Source organism: Dipodomys ordii, unplaced genomic scaffold, assembly GCF_000151885.1.
Source record: "Dipodomys ordii isolate 6190 unplaced genomic scaffold, Dord_2.0 Scaffold17, whole genome shotgun sequence".
Lineage (NCBI taxonomy): Eukaryota > Metazoa > Chordata > Mammalia > Rodentia > Heteromyidae > Dipodomys > Dipodomys ordii.
The window spans coordinates 599862-625035 of NW_012267233.1; the positions used below are offsets into that span (position 1 = coordinate 599862).

General features: G+C 34.4%; 1 protein-coding gene across 3 annotated transcripts in view; it reads left to right on the top strand.

The window, feature by feature from the left end:
* Positions 1–24580, top strand: part of Trps1 (trichorhinophalangeal syndrome I) — a 232228-nt gene extending 207648 nt beyond the window's left edge. For all 3 annotated transcript variants that reach the window (XM_013012510.1, XM_013012511.1, XM_013012512.1), the window contains 2 exons: positions 14552–14674; positions 17984–24580. In XM_013012510.1, coding sequence (XP_012867964.1) covers positions 14552–14674; positions 17984–19045 — 1185 coding nt within the window. In that variant the 3' untranslated portion in view covers positions 19046–24580. The remainder of the gene's footprint in view (positions 1–14551; positions 14675–17983) is intronic.
* The last annotated feature ends 594 nt before the right edge of the window (positions 24581–25174 follow it).

Genomic DNA, 25174 nt, shown 5'->3' on the forward strand with positions numbered 1-25174 from the left:
ATTGTCTGATTTGTTATGTTTGTTATTGTAAAAATACTGTACAGAGAGGTTACAGTTACATGAGTAAAAATTTTCTGTCCAAATCTCTCCATCTTTTGTGTAAAAAAAAAAAAAGAAGAAGAAGAATGCTGGGCTTGGGGTATTGAACAATGGAAGATGTATCAGAATCAGATAAATCGGTAATTAAAGTATTACAGATGTCACTGAGATCCATTGTAGCTTTTATATATGGTTGAGTTCTGTGCTACAATTTATTATATGAATATGAAGCCTGGGGAAAAATAATACTGCAACACAGCTACATCTACAAGATGAAACATGATATTGAATTAAGGGTTAGGCACCATAATTGTCAAGTATTTCTTTTCCAGTTTTGTAACTAATCTATAAATCCAGTGTATTGGGTGTTTATCATTAAGATAGATCTAAGTAAAACCAGGGTTCATGTTACATCATTATTTATCGTTTAGCTTCTACATTCAATGTATCCATCTCATACTGTGCTTTGCATAGAATTCTGGAGGGGTCTCTCTATTCAGGCTAAAACTAGCATATTGTGCATAGGACACACATGAACATCAACACCATAGTTAGGGATTTGAAGCTCAGAGCATTCAAATGGATGGCTATTCCATTTCCATGAGAACACTGTTTGTGCTAATGAGTTTATGTCATGATGAGAGTTTCAAATTCTTCCTATATTATTTCTTAAGCCAAATTGTTTGTAATATATCAGACTGCCTTGCTTAGATGAGGATTCACATTATTTGTTTTTTCTTCTCTGATCTTTCCCTTCCCCCATTATTACCATAGGCTACACATGCTTTAGTCAATTCAGCCTATTTTCATTGTTACAGGGGAGAGTCAAGTTCAAGAAAGAATAGCACAGCTGTTCCCAATGTCATTTCTTATAAAACAAATCTATTAGGAAGGTCAGATCTTGGAAGAGGTCACATTAATGATATAAGTGGAATAATTTGGTCATTTTCTGACATTTGTAAACCGATGTACATAAAAGCCCTGCATTAGATGGACTGATTAAATAAACCTCTACTAAAGGTGGTTTTTTTTCTTGATAATTCTTACAGTTAGGATTTTTATCTTTATACCTTAATGAGTTTTAAAATGTCAATTGATTGGAATTTTTACTGGTACCGAGTAATTCATTCAGTTTATGTTTGTATTACTGCCTTCGTTTAAGATAGATTTAAAAGAAGATGGCCATTTCTATTTTTTTTCCAAACTGACATGTGTACACCAAATATGTTTTCATTATATGTGCAACTTAAACATGATCCAAAATACTTATGGTGTGTTTATGCATAAATATTCTGATAATATAAAATATTACAATGTAGAAGAAGAAATTTAATTCCAATGTAATATTTTTTCATTTAGAAACTATATAGCTTTTTTTATTGTGAAAATACCATACAGAGGGGTTACAATTACATGGGCAAGATAATGAGTACATTTCTTTGGTTCACGCATTCTTTAATTCTACCTTTAAAAAAAGAGAAATGTTATATTCTTAGTCACATATAACTTTCTAATTTTGGAATTGTAACAATTTTAACTTAATACTTTAAAATTTAAGACTTAAAATTTTAAGCAAAAGCATATTAAATCAGACATTGAAGCTACATTTTCGAAGGAAATATGTGTGCTTTAAATGTCTGTGTGCATGTGTGTATATTAAACTGAGACTTTTAGTCAGATTTCTTTTAGAGTAAAAAATTGGTGATATAAATTTTCAGTTAATATCCAAAATTAAACTTTTGCAAAGTTTTCAAAGTCAATGCCTATATAAATGTAAGTAAGCATCTTTTATGTACTATTTGTATCCATGTCTACATCTTTTGTATAATCTTTGTATAATATGAAGGAGGAAACTACAACCAGATTTGAGTAATATAAATTTCTTCACAAGATAATGTGACCTATGTAGCATTTCTTGATATTCCAGAAAATTCCAAAAGATATTGATTACTTCCCCAATTTCCCATGTGGCTTTTGGGAGAGACTTAGCTACATTTGATAGACTTTTTGTCTCATGAAATTGAGTATATTACCAACTATTTGTTTGTGTATTGAGTCCTTAAGATCGTTTTAATATGCTAAAGGAAGAGAGACAAAAGGAGAAACAATAAGAGGAAAGAGGAAATCACATATTTTTAAGACATAAATTATGTGATAAACCTAGTTACCTATATGAGGTACCTTAAGATCAATATTATTCTTGTTGCTGTCTTTGTAAAAGTAAAGATGAGTAAAACTTGCAGCCTTTTGTTTTTTACATTGCATAAAAAGTAGCTATAGATTTAGTACTGTATAATATATGTGTATCCACATATGCATACATGTTAAAAGCATATTTAATTATACTCAATTTCACCTAAAATCTAGTATCCATTGAAATATTTATATTTTTGAAATTGAAGAATTTAATGTTCTTTGATATGTCAAACAGCATTTATTAGTAGCTTATTTGTCATTATATTTAGGTTAATTACATATATGTACATTGAGAGAACTCTAAATATTTTAAAAATTGGCTATAAAAATATATCACAGGGTATAATTTTTTACTTTCTATCTTTAAAATCAAGTTTTCCTGAGCTAACATAGAGGACACATCCCAGGTACAGCCTTTTATTTGAAAATTTAACTTGTATAGTCTATAGGTCATTATATTTATTCTCAACTCTGAAAGACACACAGAGACTATTTCTTTTTATTAATACATATTAGTTTTGCAGAGGGGGTTTTCACTGTACATATGTACCATGATTTCTAACACCATGGGTATTTTAGCCTCATGTATGAAATTTACTTTCACACCAAAAATAACACAGTGGTATCACACTAACAGGAAAATACTAGATGTTGCAGTAGATTAATTTGTGAGTCTGTGGATAAATATGTAGATGTGTATACATAAATACACACATATATACTTCCACCCATGCCATTTCTATGACTTGTGCAAATTATTCTGAGTATCATGGAAAACAAAGCCAGCTTTTTTTGTCTTAAAGAATATATTCTCAGTATGGGTAGGGGGTAGAATTTATATCATGTTGTATCTCACCTACGTGAAACTGTTTTCAGTCTAAGTTCTCCATTCTGCAACTGTAAGTCCATTTATGCTTCATGAATAAAGCTATGTATATAGTCTTTCATTCACAACCTGTTTGTGTATATATACATATCAAAAGAATGTCTTTTTATTAAAATTAACACTATCTCTTCTGGTAGAGGACAATTCAATTAAGTTGTCATTAAATTCCTTTCATATGTAATACATTGACAATATAAGATTTTTAAAAAGTTCTTCAGAATCCAGACGTCTGATAGTGATTTTCATATACAAATGATTGAAATCATTAGCATCTAAATGCTAAGGAAATAGAACTACTAGGGGGTTTAAAGAAGTTTAATCTATGAAAAGCTAAGCCATAGTTGACATTCTGATGTTCCAAAAGCTTAGATTATACCCTAACAACAAAATATATCTCATGATGAAGAAGAATTTTGATATATTTTGAGTAATTTTTAGATAAAATAAAACAGGATAAATCCTAACTAAAGCACTTTTTATTTCTTTCATTGTTTATTTCTTTGAATTTAAATTTCAACCTCTTTATGAATCTTTAGTTTTTCAAGAATCTTTTAAGAGTTTTGGCAATGAGTTTTCCCCCATCCTCTTTTTAGAATTCATATTACTACACAATAGGGAGAAATAATTTCTTTAGAGTTGATCACTTTCAAAATTAATTGTGGCTAATTTCTTGCTATAATTTGTTTACATCTCTACAGAGAGTGTTGAGAGTACAATAATGTCATGTTGTGGAAAAATAAAATAATGATGTCAACAGAAAAGGAATATAGACACGAAACAAGGAAGAAAGAACATTTTTTTAAGTTACTGTGCTCTATTTTCTGAACCTGTCCCCTGAAAAAAAAAAATTCTCACTTGGCAGGGGTGTGTGTGTGTGTGTGTGTGTGTGTGTGTGTGTGTGTGTGTGTGTGTGTGTGTGTGTGTGTCTCCATTTGAGTTGCCAAGGTCTTGGGATTGGTTTTCTGATTGTGTGTGTGTGTGTGTGTGTCTCCATTTGAGTTGCCAAGGTCTTGGGATTGGTTTTCTGATATTCTGTACGCTGTACAAAATGTCAAAGCAGGAAAGGATTTTAACTGTTTCTTTTGGTGCAGATGATTGAGGGAGAGCCTTGGGAGTGCTGGATGCAATGAGGTAGTTCTTGCTGTGGTATGTGATATCGTGTGATTAACAAACTCCAGATCACATGGAGAACTGGGTGCAAGTGAGACTGAGTTCTCTATCCATAACAATGTGCTACCTTGAGCTAACATGGTGGTACTGAGAGGGGAATGACTATATATAAAAAAGACAATCATTGCCTTCTTCTTGAACAGCTGCAGCCAGTCCCACTAATGGACGTGCAAAAGCAGAAACTGGCAGCATAAGGTATGTGTTCGTTTTTACAGATGGTACTGCAGACAAGTTGGTAATTGAAAAGGAAGTCATGTACGTGAGCTGTTTGATGGGGGCAGGGGAGAGACAGCCTATTACAGGACTTTCCTGTGTAATTGACTGAGTGAGTTATTGAAGAGGCCGTCTTCCCGTGAAAGATTTCAGTTATTACAAAATTACATCATTATTCTTAAAGGAAATTCCAAGTGGTCTTTTTTTTCATCATGTTATTAAAACTTTTAACAAGCACCTTTGATTTCCCTGTCTGCACACAGTACCTCGATAATGAAATTATCTGCTCATATTCAGCTTTACCTGTAGAAGTCCCAGAAATCTTTATGAAGGATACTCCTTCCATTTGAATAAGGACATAACATACTATGCTCCAGTTTTCAACCACTGCTAGGATCATTCTAAATGCCTACAATTTTCTTCATCCTGAGGAAATATAAAAAGTGAAATAATGTGTGATACAACTTTATCAGATTCAATCTGACCCATTCCTTAATTTGTCCCACTCTTACTTGTATATTTTTAAAAGTCATGAAGAATGAAATGGTACAGGAATCATTCTTAATATATCAGTCCTGCTTTCCACTCGGTATCAGGGTCTGTGATAGCAAATTTAAAGTTTTTAAACCTCTGTATATTTTGCTCTTAAGCTTTGTTTCTTTTTAGATGGAAATAATCAGTACCTACTACTCAGAGAACTAAATGCTACGTTCTTAGCATCTACTTTGTGCATGCCCTGTAGGTTTGAGTGCCTCTAAAATATTTAGAATGTAGAATACCTATTTGTCTTTTAATTGCTTTAAAAAATAATGTACACTAATTGCACAGGAGATTTTTTTTGTGATTTCCATACATTTATATAATGTATATTGATCAAATTCACCCCATTACTCTTTCTTTCTCTCTCATGTTAGAAGTTTCTCTCTCATGTTATTTTATATAAAAGTATCTCACTCAGGAAAACAATAAATGTAAATTCAATAAGTAGATGAAGAACATAAGCATTTATAGTTGTGCAGGATGCTAAAGGGAAAACAACCATATTTCCTTATTATCTGAATCTTGGGAAATTTGGTAAAAAATAAACCTTATTTTTTAGAATTGGCAGGACTTTTTGCTGACTAATGATGATACTAAAAATTGTAAAAGGTCTGCTTCTGGGAACACTTAAATACATAAATTCTTGTCAACTGTTACCCATGACTGTGTTTTCCTACAACATGTCAAAAACCCAATATCATTTTCCTGCTCCACCTCTAGCCAGGGTGTGTGCTGAAGCAGAGACTTTAGTTCACTATTACCCATCCATGAGGCAAGAAGTATGTTGGGACTTATGCTGGTAAGCAGTGCCTTAGCTCATGTACTGTTAACAAAACGTTGATGCAGCACGTTTGAAACACATGTGCTTCACTCTCTCCATTTCTCACCACTGCCTCTTTGTAGGCCAGATGCTCTATTCTATGGCTATAACTATATCTCTCAACCCTACAACGGCTCATTGCTATATCTGATCATAGATGAGTCATTTCTGCCTCCTCAAAACTTGAGTAAGTTGGGTCAGCTGTTGAAGGGTGACTTGAGAGACAAAGAGATAAAGGTTCTTCAACATCAGACTGTGTTAGAATATTTCTGATAAAAATTCCATCTCCTTTTTAGTACAAATATTAAAAAAATTAAAGAATGATAGCTTTGAAGTGAGGGAGGCCTAGGTTTTTATCATGGCTCTATCGAGATTTTAACTAGTTACTTTTAAAGTGGACCTCATTGAACCATTTTGAAAGTATCAAATAGTTAAGACTAGGCCTTTTCATGTTATCCTGCACACTTAAGATGCATGTATAGTGGTGAATGTTATAGGCCAGACAAGAAGTAGTCAAACGAGTAAATGTGGTCAAAATGCCTTCTGTGCATGTATGAAAATGGAGGATTACTACGTGTAAAAATTAGCTTTGGAAAGAAGAGTGATGGGGAAGGTGAATCTGGTCAAGGTACATTGAATTTTATGCATGTAGGGACATCTCAAAATGAAATCCTACTGTACAACTGATACTAACAAAAAGGTGAAGGGGGGGGAAGAGGAAGGGGAAGAAAATACAATGAAGATGAAAATATATAAAAGAAAACCATATCCAATGATTAATTCAGAAATGCTTTGTAGAATCTTATCCTGTCTTTTTGCCTACATTTAGAGACCAGGGTGTATTTTTTGATGATAGGTAAGTTAAAGAATTGCTATCAATCTTTTATCTCATCAATTAAAGCAGAGTAATAATATCTAATTATTTATTCACTTTCAATCTAAATGGAGACAATATATAACAAAGCTCTTAACCTTGGGACCCAGGAGATACAAAGTCTTTAGATATATCTTTTGAAGGACGTTCTTTGGAACATTCTGAAGTTATTTGTAAAATATTTTATTAGTCAATTTTTTTCTAAAGAAAATGTCATAAATTTTATTGAAAGAATTTATGACATCCAATAATGTCTGGGACCATTGAAGAATGAATATTTATATAACGGCCTTGAGGGCAGTATCACTTGTTATCGTTTTACCAGCATGAAAAAATTATTGTTATTTTTAGCTTATTTCAAAATCCTAATTGTCACTATATATTGTAAAGGTCACTTTACACAGATAATACATAGCTATTTGTCTCTCCGATTAGATGCTTGATAGATGGTCATTTTGGACTCTAGGCTTTTCTTTAATATTTATTTACCTCTGAGGTTTTTTAGTTTTTATAGTGTGAAATACGTCCATAATAAATGTGTTGGTTAAATATATAAATGAAATCTCCAATGACTTTATGAAGATAATAAATTCTTCTAGTCTGAAGCTAAAATTTGCTTAGGAGATGCTAAAACTTTTAAGTCTTCTTCAACAAAGTTTCTTTATTATATGTATTTTTTCTTCTCAGTGTCTGATTTTGGGACCTGCCCAGTAGAGCAACTTTCCAGCCATTGTTGTAGCTGAAGGAAAGGTGAAAACAGATACACGGGGGTCAGCAATAGAAGCATTAAGTGACCTGAGTAGTTCTTTTGACAGTAATGACTTTCACGTGGAATGAAGAAAGAGCGTGCAGAATAAATTTTCAACTGCATTTTGGCTGTCCAAATGCATACTTGGTTTAAAGGCAGAGTGTGATTACAGAAACAGCCTGGGCTACAATATCAAAGATCTGCCTTCACTTAGTTCTTGTTATCGGCGTATGACCTAGGGTGTTCAGTTTGTTCCTGTATCATACGCAAAATAAATCAAATAAAGGAAAGTGGGGTTTAGGGTAACGGTTAGGGTTTAAGGGTTAGGGTTTTGGTGTTAGGTTTTATATCAGTGTGACCAGTAATAGGTTTTATATCAGTGTGATACATTTCGAAAATCTTCAGTTTTGAAGATTATGCATGAATAATTTAAATCCTGATACATACATTGGAAATTTTGGTTTTCTGGTTTTCTATTACTGGCAAGAGTGACAGTTGAGATGAAGCTAATGTGTGTAACATGATAGATAGCATTACCTAATGTAGTAGGTGACTCTCTACATGGTGAGCTGTATCACAGGATATCTTAGGCAATATGTAAGTACTAGGGAATTATTAAAAATAGGAGTTGTTGTGTTGCTTCTAACAATGTCAGTTTAGTTTGCATAAGTCTCCATTAGTGTTGCTATGGCATTTAAGAAGTGAATTGAACAATCAGAGCACACAGATTTCCTTTCCAAGCTCTGAGATAGGTAATTATAAGATGGGCACTTAGCTAAATTTTATAGAGTCCCTCTAGTTTTCTGGCAAGAAATATGAGGTCAAAGGGTCATTTCAAAGTAAGCATAGACTTGCTGTATTTCACAAATTTAGTTAGAAAAAACACCAGCCTGGATATTGGTAACTTCCGCCATTGCTCCTGGTAAAATTCTACTAACTTAAAACTATTGACTACCTTTTATTTTTGTGTTGCTAGCAGCTACATTTTGTGTATTTTATAGGTTTCGTTCTGTAGTGAGTTGCAGTGTTCACTTTGCTTGGGAAAAGGAAGCACGGATATGGCCTTCTGTGACTCATTGTGGTAAATGTTTATGATAAAAATAATATTAATTTATGACAGTTTCTATACATGTGTTATAGAACTGATAGTTCAGCAGCATACATTAGATCAGTTTCAGCTCTGAGATTTATTCATGGAAAGTATTTCTCTTTCTTTAGAAAAGTTTCTATAGAAAAAGTTTCATTGTTCATGAACAATATGAATTTGGACTTTATATTTTTAGCAGATTCCACTAGAAAGTCTGCAAGATTGCAAATGTCTGTGCATTGCTATGACCCCAAATTCTAGCACAGTGCCAGGCACATTCAGTTATTATTCCCAGAACTGTATGCAATTAAATTTACCACTGAAATTTTATTACTGCAAAATTCTACCAGAAGATTCTATCATAGCCATCTGTGAATTTCCTTAAAATGAAATTTGCAAAGAATTCTTGATAAAAATCATATAAACACACAGAAAATATTTAAAGAGTTAAAATATTTGGGGTATATCCAGACTAACAGCACATATATCAAATTTCAGATTATTCGATTTAAAGTGGCTAAGATATAAAACCATAAAAAATGTGAGTAAATAATGTGCTTATCAAGGCTTGTTACATAATTACATGGTTTCACTATGGCTCTTACTCATAGAAAAATACTTTTAAAAACATTTTTTTGCACAAATTCCTTCACTAATGGAGATTTTTAATATCTTAGCACTATCCATGCCTCTAAATGATAAGCAACTTGAAAAAATAACTCATCAAATTCACTTTTTATTAATCAGATGAATTTGAATCTTGTTAAAAATGAAATCTGAAAGCCTTAAAAATTTTTATTTTGTCTCAAGTTCTAAAAGAAAAACAGTAATAAAAACAGCCAAATTGATTTAAAGGCATTTTTCCTCTTCCTTTTTTAAAATATCACATCTAGATTTGCCAACACATGCCAAGTCTCAACATAGAATAATATATAACTGTACTAACCAAAAAAATGAAAATATCCCAAAGCAAAATTTGACCAGATACCTGGAAAGAAAGTTTAGTTATAGTGACACACCATGTTTAGATGCAAACCTAAAGATTAAAAGATCTTTGGTTTTATTTTTTTTCCTTTTCTCTTTCTTGGTAGACTCCAAAAGCAGTGAAAATGTTGTTGAATATAACAAGACAGAACATGTACTTTTAGTTAAATGTGGGTACACTGTTTTCTATATCAAATCCTGGCATGTGTGTTGATCCAAATGCATTACGTTATATTCACTACTCTTTGAACGTTAGTATTGTGGTTGTAATAAATTTGAAATCCACAAAAAGGAACTGATGCTCTGAAGTCTGCTCACTATTTATTGGAAATAATTAATCACTAATGTATTTGCCAGTCTAACCCTCCCCCACCCCTTGTATTTGATAGTGCCTTCCCTGTCCCTCCCTTTTTTTCACACAGAACATGAAATAACATTGAGAAGTAACATGGAGATGCGACACTAATGTACCCTCAACCTCACCATTCAAGTCAACAGTACTTGAAGCTTAATTTTCAAACAACCATTTCCTTGAGTTCCTGGTTTGGGGGGAACCTTCTTACTCATTAGCAACTGTCAAAACCACACAGAAGTCAGATGTGCTCTTAGAGATATTCAGAGGTAGAAAATGCAGCTTTTGTAAATGGCTTGTGATACAAAAGTAGTCAGCTTTCCTTCATTCACAGAAGAGAGTACGATGTGTGCTAAATGCGTCTTTCAGGAACACCAATTGGTATTTTCCACTAGCTACTTATTCCTATCATTTCCTCTCCCAGCACCATCCTTATCCACAAGACTTATAATTCTCTACTCTCCTGCATAGCACTACAGAAAAATGAGTTATTGTTATCTCTTCAACATGTGTAGAAAAAGAAGAAACTTATTATTTAAAGATACCCAGGTGGATGCAGAGCTGTCCGCGATATGTGACTATAATGACAGAGATAAAGGAGGGTTGGAGCTCTCTCTAACCTGACCTAGTAACCCTAGCACCTCTCAAGAAGCTCCCGTCAAAATAGTTCTTGAAATATTAAAAGTGGACTGTAGGATTGATCATTGTCTCCAGCGGAGGGACCCTGATGATTTGATGAGGTTAAAAGGGATGAGTAGAAAAATATTAACAAGGTGAAATTTAGGGCATTGACTTCAGAGTTTCCTAAATAAACACAAACTTGATGACTATTAAGAGACATAAGTTTTGTCCTTAACAACTGACTTATAAAGAAAATAACACAATATCTTAAAACCATTCCATTCAGCATTGACTATTAATGGGATAGAGTATTTAGTGATTTTCTTTTAAATAAAGGCCAATCTTGGTTTAAAAGTGAGGTCCCATGGTTTCCCTTATTTGAAATAACTAGTATATGTCTGAGTCAAGCAGAAAAGGTCAGATAAGTTGATGTTAGGGAAATGAACCCTAAGATATGTATTCAAATGTTTTTTTTCTTTAATGTGGTTGTTTCTAACACATTTATAAGATTATTTCTTTGTTGCTTTGTATGTCCCTCCCCCACAGTATAACCCCTGCTTTCACTGTATTTGATGTTGGTATAATTTGTGGAGGAAAGGGAAAAACAAATCGTTTAAATAGGGAAAGTTCGAAAACGAACTTTACAACTTTGGTAGGGGGAGGAGGAAGGTTGGGTAGGGGAGTGGAGGGAGGATGGGATGGGAAGGGGAAACAAAGGAGGAGGACAATGCTTGATAAGAAATGTACTCATTATCTTGCTCGTGTAATTGTAATCCCTCTGTACAGTATTTTCACAGTAAAAAATAAAAAAATAAAAAAGTCAGGTCACCATCTTTTGGTGGTAGGCAACTTCTCTGTCCCTGAATGGGATCAGAATGAAGATAAGTTCAAGGAACTGCTTCCTATGTCTGACTTAGGCTTACTGAGAATGAGCAAGTCTGGGTTTTCACCCTTGCTGTGGGTTCATAGAGAAGTGATTCTATACTCTGGTCACTGTCCACTTCTCCCACCTCTGCTGCTTTCAGAAAATTAAGTTCACACAAAACATGGTTCTGTGAAATTTACCAAAGTGCTAACTTTGTTGAAATGGGAGCTGACACTGTGTATGTGAAATATTTCTCACCTTCCTCCCACTCTCCACCTCCATGCAAGCAGGTACCTATTGAATTGGAGGTGTGAACACTTAGATATTTCACTCTGACTCAACTTTCCATTCTCACATTTGATAAGATAGGAACAAGTGAAATGCATTTGATAATAGCCAGTTGTATCTTTAACTATGCCTTGGATGTTCAATGATGAGATTTAGGGAGGTGAAAACAAAACTAAGTGTTTTTCTCATACTGAAAATATCACAATGGAGTCCTTGTGACAAAGAACTCACTGAGTGAGCATTTACTACCTCTTGGGCGTTGTTTTAATTTTATCTGTTCATATGCCTAATACTGCTTGACCTAGCATTGCACCAAGCTGTTGGCAGAGACAGAGTTTGAATACTGGAGCCTGACTCCTAAATCTGATTATTAACCTCCAAATTCTGACTCCTAAATCTGATTATTAACCTCCAAATTCTGTCCTTCCTTCAAGTAAGTGGAATCAAAGTACACCTTATGTATTTAAAATAAGATAGAGTTTACTGAAAGTATAGCGACCTTTGTTGCAGTTCATATCTTGCTTAGAGCCAAGAAATGCCTGTGAAAACCAGTACTGTAATTTCAGGGTTTTCCCTCTAACTAATGAAGGGCATTTGCTTTGCAAGAGAATTAAGCACCAAATTGTGCAAGGGTTGAAACACTCACTGAAATCAGGCTTACACCCACTTTGGCATGCTGTGTCAAGCAACCAGGGCATAAGGGGGAAAAAAAGAAGCAGGCTTAGAGAGAATTGTTACACATGCAGATTTGAGCCTCAGCCATCTATGTGGGTTGCTTTCCAAATGGACATTTACGTTGCCTTCATGTGGCTGAAGTTGGAGTGGATCTGCCAAATGTGTTATTTAGATCTAGGAAAATGAAAGGATGGCCCCTTTCAGGAAAGTTACACAATTATAATCTAGCAAGGTTCAGCAGCTTATTTGGGATGCACAGGGAGCCCCAGAATGGTCAATAAACACTACCTCTAATAGCCCATTGGTTTCTGAGAGGCCTCAGATCCTCTACTTTTGCAGCGGGGCCCATTTAGGAATTGTGGACCTCTGACACCCAAATTTGATACTAGTCAGTAGTTTGGGATCTGGAAATTTAGAGGGCATTCCTGGTCCTGAATTGGAACAAGGGAGCTAGAGATTATCTTCATGAAAATCTAGCTTTTATGATATCACCTAAAGTGGCACCACCCGCTACACTAATGAAATCGTGTTCTTGGTTTAAAAGGGCAATTGTTAGGCTGACTTTGTGCTCACTCAAAACATTCCCCCAATCTTGTTAAGTTATTGCTCTCATTTTGGATTTTTATAGCTGTGCAGCTTACCAGCCCTCATTTCTTTACGTTTCATTCATTTTCCTTGTATTGATGATTAATGGAGGATGTCGAATGTTAAGAGTGAGCAGGCATCAGCAATTGCAAGATCATAATTAGTTTAGCTGACGAGGGCCTCTGATAGCACTTGCATCTGGATGGAAAAATTACCCTATAGGGAACTGGCTGCTCACCAGGTCTTTTTAGTGATACATTGTGAAACACCCGATGAATCAAATGCCCTTTCAATGCCAAGAAAGTGTTCCAGTCTTGAAGCCAAAATTATGTCTGCAGAAAGCTTTCCATTTGAAATGTATCAGAGTACAATTATAACCATTGTACTTTCTTGGCAGGCTCCCCACTCCGCTACAGTATGGACTTGAGTTAAATAAATCGCCTAAATTTTATGAATCTCTGAAATTTTGACTTATAGCATTTGTAATATTTAATTTATAATAAAATTAGGTTCCAGGAAGACTTTTTCCACTCCTTATCTAACATGCATATTTTATCATTAAAGGCTTTGCTTCCTAGCGAAAGCAGAGCTGAGCCACAGCAGTTGTTTTTTTTTTTGTTGTTTTTTATTTTATTTTATTTTTTCTGCAGCAAGAGAATTCCATTTCCTGCCTGTTCCCATTTGCACCGACAAACACAGCCTGACTTGTTTCAATGAGAAGTTTGATGGGATCATTACTTGATAGCAGAATGCAACCAGAAATACTAATTACCTACTTTTAGATATTCTTCGATTGTTTTGGAATCTGTTGATTACAGAATTCAAGTCACTAAAATCAATTTAGTATTTGGAAAGGCTTGTGATTTCCAAGTCTGAGTCAAATAATATAAATAAATAGCCGTTGATGGGAGTTTGTTGTCTAGCTTAGGCGGGCAGCTCATAAGGGATCTCATAAATAATACTGTACTTCTTGCTGGCAGAAGTTTCTCAGGTCCTCCCAGCTTGGGGAAATAGAAAACATTCTCTCTTAGACTTCATTGTTGCAAAGGAAGCACCAGAATTGAGTATCTTAGGCTCTTTTAATATTTTGGTAGTGTGAATGTCATTGCAAATGGGGTTTGCTTTTAAATGGCTTATGTGGTTCATTATTCTAAGCTTGACTGTATTTTTAAAGTTTGGTTTGCAGTGTTGCAAAATCTGATAAACATAGTTACTTTTCTGTCTTTCTGACTTTTGGTTTTTTGTTTTGACACTTTTAAAAGGCATATATATAATATATATATATATATATATATATTATATATATATATATATGCCTTTTAGAACCATCATTAAAGGCACAAAACCCAAAGTTCAAAAAGTTAAAGCTGTTTCTGTGAAAAGCCTTTGGTGCACAACACACCTCATCCATCACTGTAGGGTTAATTATAATGAAAATCAGTGGTGCCTATTAAACACAATTGAACCTGACCTCATTATAGGCAGTGTGGTTTTATACTGTCATTGTTGCAAGGCTAAAGACAAAACTCTTGGGTTGATTTGGTCTAACTCCATGGATCATGTGACTCACCTTTGACCTTGGTGTTTTTTTTTTTCCTCTCATTTTAGAGGCGAAGAGGCTCGGGTGTTTTTTGTGCCAATTGCCTGACCACAAAGACCTCTCTCTGGCGAAAGAATGCAAATGGTGGATATGTATGCAACGCGTGTGGCCTCTACCAGAAGCTTCACTCGGTAAGAATTTGCCCCAGTGTTTCAGGAAAAGTCTTTACAAAGCAGAGCTGGCCCGGCCTGTGGTGTGATAAGTCCTGCTGCCTGGCTTGTGGTGTCTGGCCCCCATGGTGGTATAATACAGTCACTTTGAGTGCACATGTGATTTATGGTGAAAGGGGTTTAGATGTTATGGGGAGATATGTTTGAGATCATTAGTAATGCATCATGCTTCTTTTGATATAAAGTAAGAAAATGATTGATTTCTGGGAACTTCACATAACAGACAGTTGAAGTCATGTCTATCAGAATTTGGTGAGATTAACTTAGGTAGGAAAAAGGAACTTTCTTAAAAGTTTCAAAAGCACACGTTTAATTTTTTTTTAAAAAAATCAGTACTCATCCATGTTCAGTATAACCTACAGGGCAGAGAAGAAAAGTTTACTTTCCAGTTTAGAAATGCACATGGTTGCTTGGGACATTCAAAAGCCAGGTTCTGAAGGAAGAACACAGAATGTCTGCAGTGTTTCCAGAGGGTGTAGGCAAGGTGTCTGAGGTGTAGAATAGCAGGCGTATTGGGATGAGGTTACATGCAAAAGTACCTTGTGCTTCGTGTGTTTTTTTTTAAATCTCCAGCTGGCTTGAATTCATGGAAGTCCATTGAATTTTCCCAAAATTTTAGTTATAATTCTGTAATGTAACTTAAACTCACAAATCTCCCCAATTTGAGTATACATTTGACTTCACAGAGAGATCATTTAGTTTAGAACAATGTATCTACTAACACAAGAAGTCTTTACAAGAGAATTACCCCCCTAGTAAACAGAAATCTATTTCCTTATGCTTTTTTTTCATTTTGTTTGGCTTTTTACCATCATCCATAATACAGCCAGTAAATAAATGATGGCTGTAGTTTTAGACAGAATGTCTTCATAAGTGGACCACTGGAAGAACTCTTATAAACAAAAACAGGCTGATAATTGATAATAAACCATAAAAATCTTAGTTACTTTTTAGCATGTGGAGAGTAAAAAGATCCTCACCAACATGTACAATCGAAAAATTTTATGACATATACCATTTCTGAACAGCAACCAGCTTCAGTGTTGTGGTGACTACTGACATTGATTTTAATTGAAGTCTAGACAATGACAGGCCAAGAATTAATTAATTAGATGACTGCCTTGCCACATTATGGTAATTTAACCACTGTGATATAAACTATTTTCTAGAAACGATTTTAGTATTCATTTCTCCAGAGGCAAGATATTCTTAATATTGAATTTACTTTATAAACTATAAATTGAAATACATAAAATTATGCACATATGAAACGTGTACAAAAGTTATAAAAGTTTAGAAATGAATGAATGGTATGTCCCTTTATAGGATATTTGTATATGCTTGTTAATACATGTGTGCTAGTACTGGGGCTTAGTCTCAGTGCTTTATATCTTGTTCTGCTTTTTCACTTAAGGCTGGTACTATATCTTTTGATCCATGCCTCCAGTTCTGGCTTTTTGGTAGTTAATTCAAGATAAAGAGTCTCAAAGATTTGTCTGCCTGGGCTGGCTTTTTAACTGTAATCTCAGCTCTTAGTCTCCTGAATAGCAAGGACTATTGGAGTGAAACATTGGCACCTGGCCTATGAAATACTTTTACAATACAAATTATGAGCATCTTGTTAGCACTATGTTCTGAATAAAAGAAATGTATGTGGCATATTCAAGCTATGTGGAATTTTTATTCTGAAACTTACCATTGAATTATCAGCAAGGTATCTTTTCTGGTCTTCAAAATACCTTATGAGAACAGAAATATTCATAAAAAGATTAATATCTGAATCTGTTTAATATGTAAAATATACTCCTTTGGACTGAGGCCTATTACTTTTTAGGAGTTATTCACAAATTACAGATTACTTTATTCATATTTTATATAGGAATTATTCCTATATTTTAGTAATCTTTTCATAAAAGCTTCTATACCACTTAAACATTCCTAAATTTTTTATCTGTAAATATGTGTCAATTTAAGAAACATTTATATGATTTTGTAGACCAAAATTAGTTCTCTTACTATAATCAAAGTTTTTATTAAAGTCTTATCATCTTACCCATGGATTTTAGTCATGTAATATAAACACTTGTTGAACATGAACATAAATAGCAATCACATAATAACTAAGCTGAATAAAATACTTAAGCTGAATGTAAGTCAGCATTCATTTTAAGTAGAGCAGAATGACAGATTGGGCTTTTGAAGGCTAACAGATGAATTTAGATTACCAACACAAAGCTCATACTTTACTTGTTAGCAAGTAGAGTCTTATTTAGTGAATGTTTAAGTGTCATTAAAAGAAGAGAAATGGAATTGAGAGGAAAAATATATCCTTCATATGTAGCTTTGGTTAGCTGATATTTGTCCTTAAAGTTTAGTCATTTTTGTCTTTGATTATGTAGACTCTGGTTGAATACTTTGTCCCTATTTAGAAAGATACATGTATTCCTCAGCTTAAATTTCCAAAATACTGTGGACTTAGGGCTACAAATAAGGGAAATTAATGTTCTCATAGACAGTTCTGGGAGTTGGAAGTCCAAATGCCAGTATGATTGAATTCTGGTGAGAACTTTTCCAGAAATACATAGGCTTATTCTTCCTATGTCATCACATGGTGAAGAGAGATATTCTCTTTCAGACTTCTTCTAAGGCCACAGCCCTATTGGAGTAGGGCCCTACCTTTATACCCTTGTTTAAGCTTAATTTCCTCATAATGAGCCTTTCTCCAGACACATCATGTTACATGTTAGAATTTCAACATAAGTCTTGGAGGAGAGGCTCAAAATTTATTTCAGAGCAAGGCAGAAAGTTTTCATCATTCTCATTTGTGCCTCTCTCCTGTGTGACTTTCTTGACAAAATTTTGGTGCAAAACTAGCAATTGAAAATATAGTTGAAAAATCATTTCTTCCAGTGTCATTCTATGCAATTTTATCTCAGAATGATGCACAGCCTCTCCCCCCCCCCCCGCTCAAAGGCTGTTGAGTTTAGAAAAGCTTTCTTCAAGTAGATTAAAGTTTTCTGTCCCTCCTGCAAAGATAGACATGATTTAATTAGTCTAAAACAGTGCACTTTGGTTCCTCCTTCTGATCCTGCTTAGGGCAAAAGAGAGAGAGAGAGAGAGAGAAAACGTGAGAGAGATTTAGAAAATCTATAGTACAAAGCCAATCCTTGCTTTGAACTTAAGCATGGTTTATATTTGTGAGGAATTTTTAATGCATTTTAATGTATTTTTTAATGTTTCCCTTTTATGTATTATGTGTGTTCTCTGCAGACTCCCAGGCCTTTAAACATCATTAAACAAAACAATGGTGAGCAGATTATTAGGAGAAGAACAAGAAAGCGCCTTAACCCAGAGGCACTTCAGGCTGAGCAGCTCAACAAACAGCAGAGGGGTAGCAGTGAGGAGCAGGTCAATGGAAGCCCCTTAGAGAGGAGGTCAGAAGATCACTTGTCCGAAGCTCATCAGAGAGAAATTCCTCTTCCGAGCCTAAGTAAATATGAAGCCCAGGGTTCATTGACTAAAAGCCATTCTTCTCAACAGCCAGTCTTGGTCAGCCAAACTCTGGATATTCACAAAAGGATGCAACCTTTGCACATTCAGATCAAAAGTCCTCAGGAAAGTACTGGAGATCCAGGAAATACTTCATCCATATCTGAAGGGAAAGGGAGCTCTGAGAGAGGCAGCCCCATCGAAAAGTACATGAGACCTGCAAAACACTCAAACTATTCACCACCAGGCAGTCCCATTGAAAAGTACCAGTACCCACTTTTTGGACTTCCCTTTGTACATAATGACTTCCAGAGTGAAGCTGATTGGCTGCGGTTCTGGAGTAAATATAAGCTCTCCGTTCCTGGGAATCCGCACTACTTGAGTCATGTGCCTGGCCTACCAAATCCTTGCCAAAACTATGTGCCTTATCCCACCTTCAATCTGCCTCCTCATTTTTCAGCTGTTGGATCAGACAATGACATTCCTCTAGATTTGGCGATCAAGCATTCCAGACCTGGGCCAACTTCAAATGGTGCCTCCAAGGAGAAGACTAAGGCACCACCAAATGTAAAAAGTGAAGGGCCCTTGAATGTAGTAAAAACAGAGAAAGTTGACAGAAGTACTCAAGATGAACTTTCGACAAAATGTGCGCACTGTGGCATTGTCTTTCTGGATGAAGTGATGTATGCTTTGCATATGAGTTGCCATGGTGACAGTGGACCTTTCCAGTGCAGCATATGTCAGCATCTTTGCACGGACAAATATGACTTCACAACGCATATCCAGAGGGGTCTGCATAGGAACAATGCACAAGTGGAAAAAAATGGAAAACCTAAAGAGTAAAAAAAAAAAAAAAACAACCTTAGCACTTAGCACAATTAAATAGAAATAGGTTTTCTCGATGGGAATTCAATAGCTTGTAATGTCTTATGAAAACCTATTAAAAAAGATACTTCATAGAGCCTGCCTTATCCAACATGAAATTCCCTTCTTTTTTTATGCTTTCTTTTAATGAGTAGGTTACCAAGATTTTAAAAGTGAGACAAATGGTCAGTGGGAAAGAATGAATGATGGTGATCGATCTTTTTTTTTTTTGTTCGTTTGGGTTTTTTTTTTCTTTTTTTAACCTAGTAAATGGACACCATTTTGGCTTATGTGTATGAGGGAGTTCATCCCTACACAGTCCCATTAGACTATAATTACTGTGTTTGTAAAGGGATTAAATTTAAAAAGGGTTTACATATTATGAAACTAAAGCAGTACTGGGCTGGCCATTCGCTCATTTGTTCAAAAAAAATCCATAAATTCTTGCTTAAATTTAGAACTATCATGAAATCCTAGGTAGATGAGAAAAATAATTGAATCTCCAGAGCAATGGAAGGAAAATAGCACCCTCTCAAATTCAGTCTCCTCTCATTGACCATGTTTCAGATTTGGACCCTGAAATGCAAAGCGTGGTTAGGCTAGGTGAGAGAGCAGCAAGAAAGGTGACAGATGGTGGCACAATGTTTTTGGGCAAGCCCTGCCTGTACATACACATGCACACCCTCTTTGGTATTTTTGTCTTGTAGATGTTCAAATACTCAGCAGTCCTTGCATTTGCCATTTAGGTTCATTTTGTCCACATATATATATATATATATATATATATATATATATATATATATATATATATATATATATTCATTTGAAAAGGTCCCTACTGCTTTTGTGATAATTTTATTTTAGCCAGATATTTCTTTGTTGTTTATAATGAACCAGTTTGGATTTTTTTTCGCTTTTGTATGCCTCCTGTTTGTCACTAATTCTCATTTGGCACACTATAACTAAAAGAATTCCCTTAGTTCAAAAGAATGGATGGATACACATGTCAAACCATGGTTTTCATTTGTTAATAACACATGGTATTTCTCCACAAGGTAACCTGCTGTATTTATTTATTTTCTTTTGGTGAAATATAATTTCCAAACTTTGTGGTCAGGCAGCATCTAAGGTTACATTACCACAGGCTGACAGTTGGTATATGTACCAATCAATCCCTTCATTAGATTTATACAGGTTTAGTTAAGTAGCATTAAATAGGATTCTTAGAAGTATGGCTTCATAGTACTTTTAATACTTTAGGCTTTGTAAAAACAAACAGAATCTATCCATGAAGGGAAAAGCTCCTCAGCATAACTGCTCAGGGAAATAGGGCTAAATAACTGAACATTAAATAATTGGTTAAAGGTGCTGTTAGTCGAGCCTCAATGCTTGCTACAAGGATGTATGTACAAGGACTGACTTTAATAATTTGCATTATATTGTCCCAACCAGTAGTTTATTTTTTGCCACGGAAATGTAGAAGATATTACAAGCTACTGGATGTACTGTCAGATTAACTTATTTCATTAAGGAAGTTGGGAGAACAAATAGGAAAAAAACTTATTTTTCTAGTAAATATTAATGTATTACATTTCAAATAATGGTGCCTGACATATTGAATAATTATTTTCTACAGTGTACGTATGCAACAAAGATATTCCATCATGCATTAGAGTCAGTTCTGGCTCTGCCTAGCTGTTTACATTTGCAAATGTAGCAAACAAGGTAATGAAGCAACTATTTCTATTGCAGTAGATATCTTTTTGTGTGTATGTATGTTTGTGAGTGTGTGTGTGTGTGTGTGTGTGTGTGTGCATAAAAGGTGTAAACGGTAACATGAAACAAATGAAAAGTTCTTGATATAATGGTATGGAAAATAAGAAGGAAATGAAAATATTTTTATGCCTACTTAGGAAAAAAGGGTAGCACTATTCATTCCAAGTACTTCTTTTTTTAATTTTTAAGCTCTTAACTCACATTGTTATGCTGAAGATGATAAACATATATCTTCTTTTTATTGTTTTGTTTGTTTCAAATGAAACATTTCAGAAATTATTTTGATAAGTGTTGCTGGAATCCGCAGCACTGATTTTTTTATTTGCATTCTGTAGTCGCATTTGCACTCCATTTTTACATTATTTCGCAGTTGCTTTTGTATTGTTTTGTTGTGTTTGGGTTTTGTTTCTTTCTCACAGTGCCGGGTCTCTTCTTTTCTTGAAGTTGGATGGCAGGTAGAGTTCAACAAGTTCATGACTGTTGTAGTGAATGAAGTTAAAAATATCTTTCTCATGTTGTGTTGTCATTTCCATTCTTCCATTTTTTTTTGTTTTCTTGTATTTAAAAAAAGTGAAAAAGGAAAAAAAAAGAGTGAGAGAAAGAAATCAGGACTAAGTCCTTTGCTTCAGTTTCATTGTTTAAGGGCCCTATTTGACCTCGCCTGGCTGTGGTGTAGTTCTAAGATTCACATAAACTGAAATAAAGAGGTGGAATGAGGAGCTTTGACACTCAAATGATTTTGACATCATTTATATCTTTGTTAAGAATTTTGATGGATGCGTCACCAAATGTACATGCAGATCTGAGGGGTGACTATGATCTGAAAAGAAGAGATTTCCCAAACAACAATATTTAATTTATGTATTTAAAAATGGATTCAAATGCATTGTAACAATCTTCAAGCCCCATTACATATGGACTGCTCAAATCAACAAAATACCAGAGATTTGGTTCACTTGGACAATATTGCAGGTATTACAGTTGGACAAAATTACTCTTTAAACAGTTCCTCTGGTGTGTCAGACACAAATAGGTTGCTCATTGTTGACATGTATACCTTTGTTTTTCATTTTTTTTAATTTCTCAGACAGACATAGTAATAATGACTAGCATCAGAAAATACATATCATGGTTCTTGGAATATTTATGGTCAGTCTACTTTTTAGTAGAATATTCTTGGATAGCATTGACATGATAGAACTTATTCCATACTCTTTTATTATTAATTATTTTATTTTCATTTTTGCTTTCATTATTATGCATATTCTGGTGGAGAAGAGGTAGGGCTTTTTTAAAGTTGAAAAATTATCATAACACTAAATATTCCATATTTTTGTTCCATCTCTCAAAGTAGATTACAATTTTTGTAAGACTGTTGAATCCTCTTGTCTTAATTGTGAATAATTTAAAATCAGATGTTTAGGTACTTTTTAAAAAGAATTTTCAAGTTGACTTAGGAATTTTCTGTTCTGGAAAAGGCTTCCCCTATGAGGAAAACTATATGCCAACTAAAATCATATGTTATTAAAAACCTGTATGTCTCTTAAAATTTCTTTTCTGTATTCTCCATTGAATTTTGGATTGAACTTAAGGTATATTTACTTTTCCTTTGTTCACTTTTTCTCTCCTCATCACTCAGCCCTATATACATACTGTTGTTTGGGAGATAAAACTATAAAGAAGCAGCCCACCTCAGAAGATTGTGGATTGAGAGACACTACAGAACTCTAAACACAAGAAAAAGGGATGGAGTATCAGAGTTAACAAGTTCTCTCTAGAATTCAGGAGGTAGAATGTGCCCAATTCTTTCTACATGACATATTGAGATGTTCTTTATCAAAAAGAAAAAAAATCCACTTCTAAGATAGTTAAACTGTTCTTTTAGTAAAGGTAGATTTTAGAAAAACAAGCATGGGGATACTTTTCTAAGGTAATATTGAGGAGAAGAAGGAAAACATGATTAAAGAGCTCTTCCTTGAGGCCTGTGGGTAGCACATTATGTTTATGATTGCACATGTGCACATAATTCTATGATCCAATGCAGATATAGCCCCCCACAAATATTAAATGTATATATACTTTAAATGCCTGAGGAAATACAATTCTTTGTAATAAATTGAAGGTTATCAATACTATTAAAAGTTACTAGTCTCTTGCTATGTGGCTGCAAAACATCACAAAGAGACCTGTCTTAAGATCTGTGAATGGTCTGCCTGTTTAGTTAATGAATCTCAGTGCATTTCTAGAAGGGAATTATATATGCCATCCAGCAATGGAAGCATGGAGTAAAGAAGCTCGTGGTCACCCTGCCTCTGTACTTTGACATTAAGTACAGATCAATTCACAGTTACTTCTGTCTTATTAAGGGACATGGCCAGAATCTCTAGGCATCATTGATGAGCTTATGCTAAAGCTTGCTGACTGCTAGACAAGGGAAAAACTGAAGGATTGAAATGCTCCTTGTATATGAAGCTAAATATCAAACCATCCTTGCACAGTTAGATGGAATTCTATCAGCAGGCAACTGACTAGAGAAGACAGAAAGATACCCCTCAGGAGTTAGAAAGACAGTGTTATTTACCAAAGAAAATCTTCACCAAGGGCAGAGGAGTGGCTTCTTTGCACAGCATTTCCTTTGATTTTTTTATTGCTAATTTGTAGGGCACTCAGATCCTGGTAGCAGAGCTGTTGTGTAGAAAGCATCTCAATCCCAGTAATTAGAACTTCTGGAAGATAGTAAGGCAGAAGTGTGTGAAATCAGGGATGAAGAAAATATGAAATTCAATAGCAATCCACACGGAGATGGTGGGTAGTACATGCTCATGTTGTCATCTTGAAAAGAAATGTAGAGAAAAGGCAAGCATAACTTCATCATGAAAATAGCATTTAACCTGCAGCCGAAAAAAATGGTCTTTCACAATCCTTAATGCCCACTGTGGATCCTGTGTTTACCCCCTGGTTATTACTTTTTGCAATACCTGAATTGCAACAAATCACTTTTCTTTTTGTTCCTCAGGTTCCTCAGCTGTAAAGTGGAAAAAATATATTAATATTAATAATATTAATAAATAATAATAAGGGTAATGTAGTACTTTTTTGTAAAGCACTTTGCAATCCTTGGTTGAAAGGCACCATAAGAGTGCCAAGTATTATGTGGCCAAGGGGTTTGTTTTAAACTCAGTTCCCAAGGGCCAGGAAAGGTTAAGGTCATTTTTGTTAAAGATGAGCTGTACATATTATAACTAGACAGCTTATAGTGTTGACTATGAAGGGGCAAAACTATTACAAGGCTGATAAAACCATAGTTTCTTCATGGCTACCAACAAGGCAAATATCTCAATGACAAATGCCAAATTCATTACTTATTGGCCACATGGATAATCAGGAGGGATGTGGAGGGGTCGGGGATTGGAAGCATCTCAAAATGCCATTGTAAAATTAAACAGGAATATTCACCAGCAGTAAAAAAAATATGTCTTTCATATGGAATGATTTCATGTTGCTAAGAATTCAATTTGTAGTCCTGATTTGAATATTAGAAATGTTGGCTATAATAGTTCTGTTCTTACAACACATGGAAATTTTTCGTTTTATTTTATTTTGTTTTCATAGTTGCATGTTCATTTCTACTCACAAACATGTTCTCGGTGTATTTCTTATGCAAACAATCTTCAGGCAGCAAAGATGTCTGTTACATCTAAACTTGAATAATAAAGTTTTACCATCAGTTATCCATAATGGCTTTGGTATGCTTTATATGAATTTTACTTTCATCCGTGGAACAAGAAGAAATACAGAGAGCATTGTAACATATAGAAAGGCTCTAAACTGAAGTGGTGAAATGGAATCACCATTGCTTAAAAAATTACTAAGACTTTGATAAAGCCTGAATTCTCTCAACTTGTTTTGTTTTGCTTTGCATTCTTTTCTTTAACCAATTTTATTGATAGATTTTTTGTGTAAAAATATTCTAGTTTCTTTAGGAAGATTAACAATAAAAGTTATGTTTATTTCAAAAACATTTTTGAGTATCAAGTATTGAATGTTGAATATTGGGTAATGACTTGATCTTCCAAATATGTAAAACTCTTGCTTCTGAAACTGATGCAGTTCAATAATAGTATGAATGTAATTTGAAGTTCTAGATAAATCATCTCCAAAATTATAGCTTGATATATTAAATACTGTGCTCAAAGTGAAATTAGCCAGATAAAGTAGATGAAATCAATATAAGGCAAGGTTTGTGAAGACCTTGTTTTTAACCAGAAGGAAAAAAATCACAGAAAGAAGATATAATATAAATAAGGACTGCTTTACAAGATGTCCTGCAAA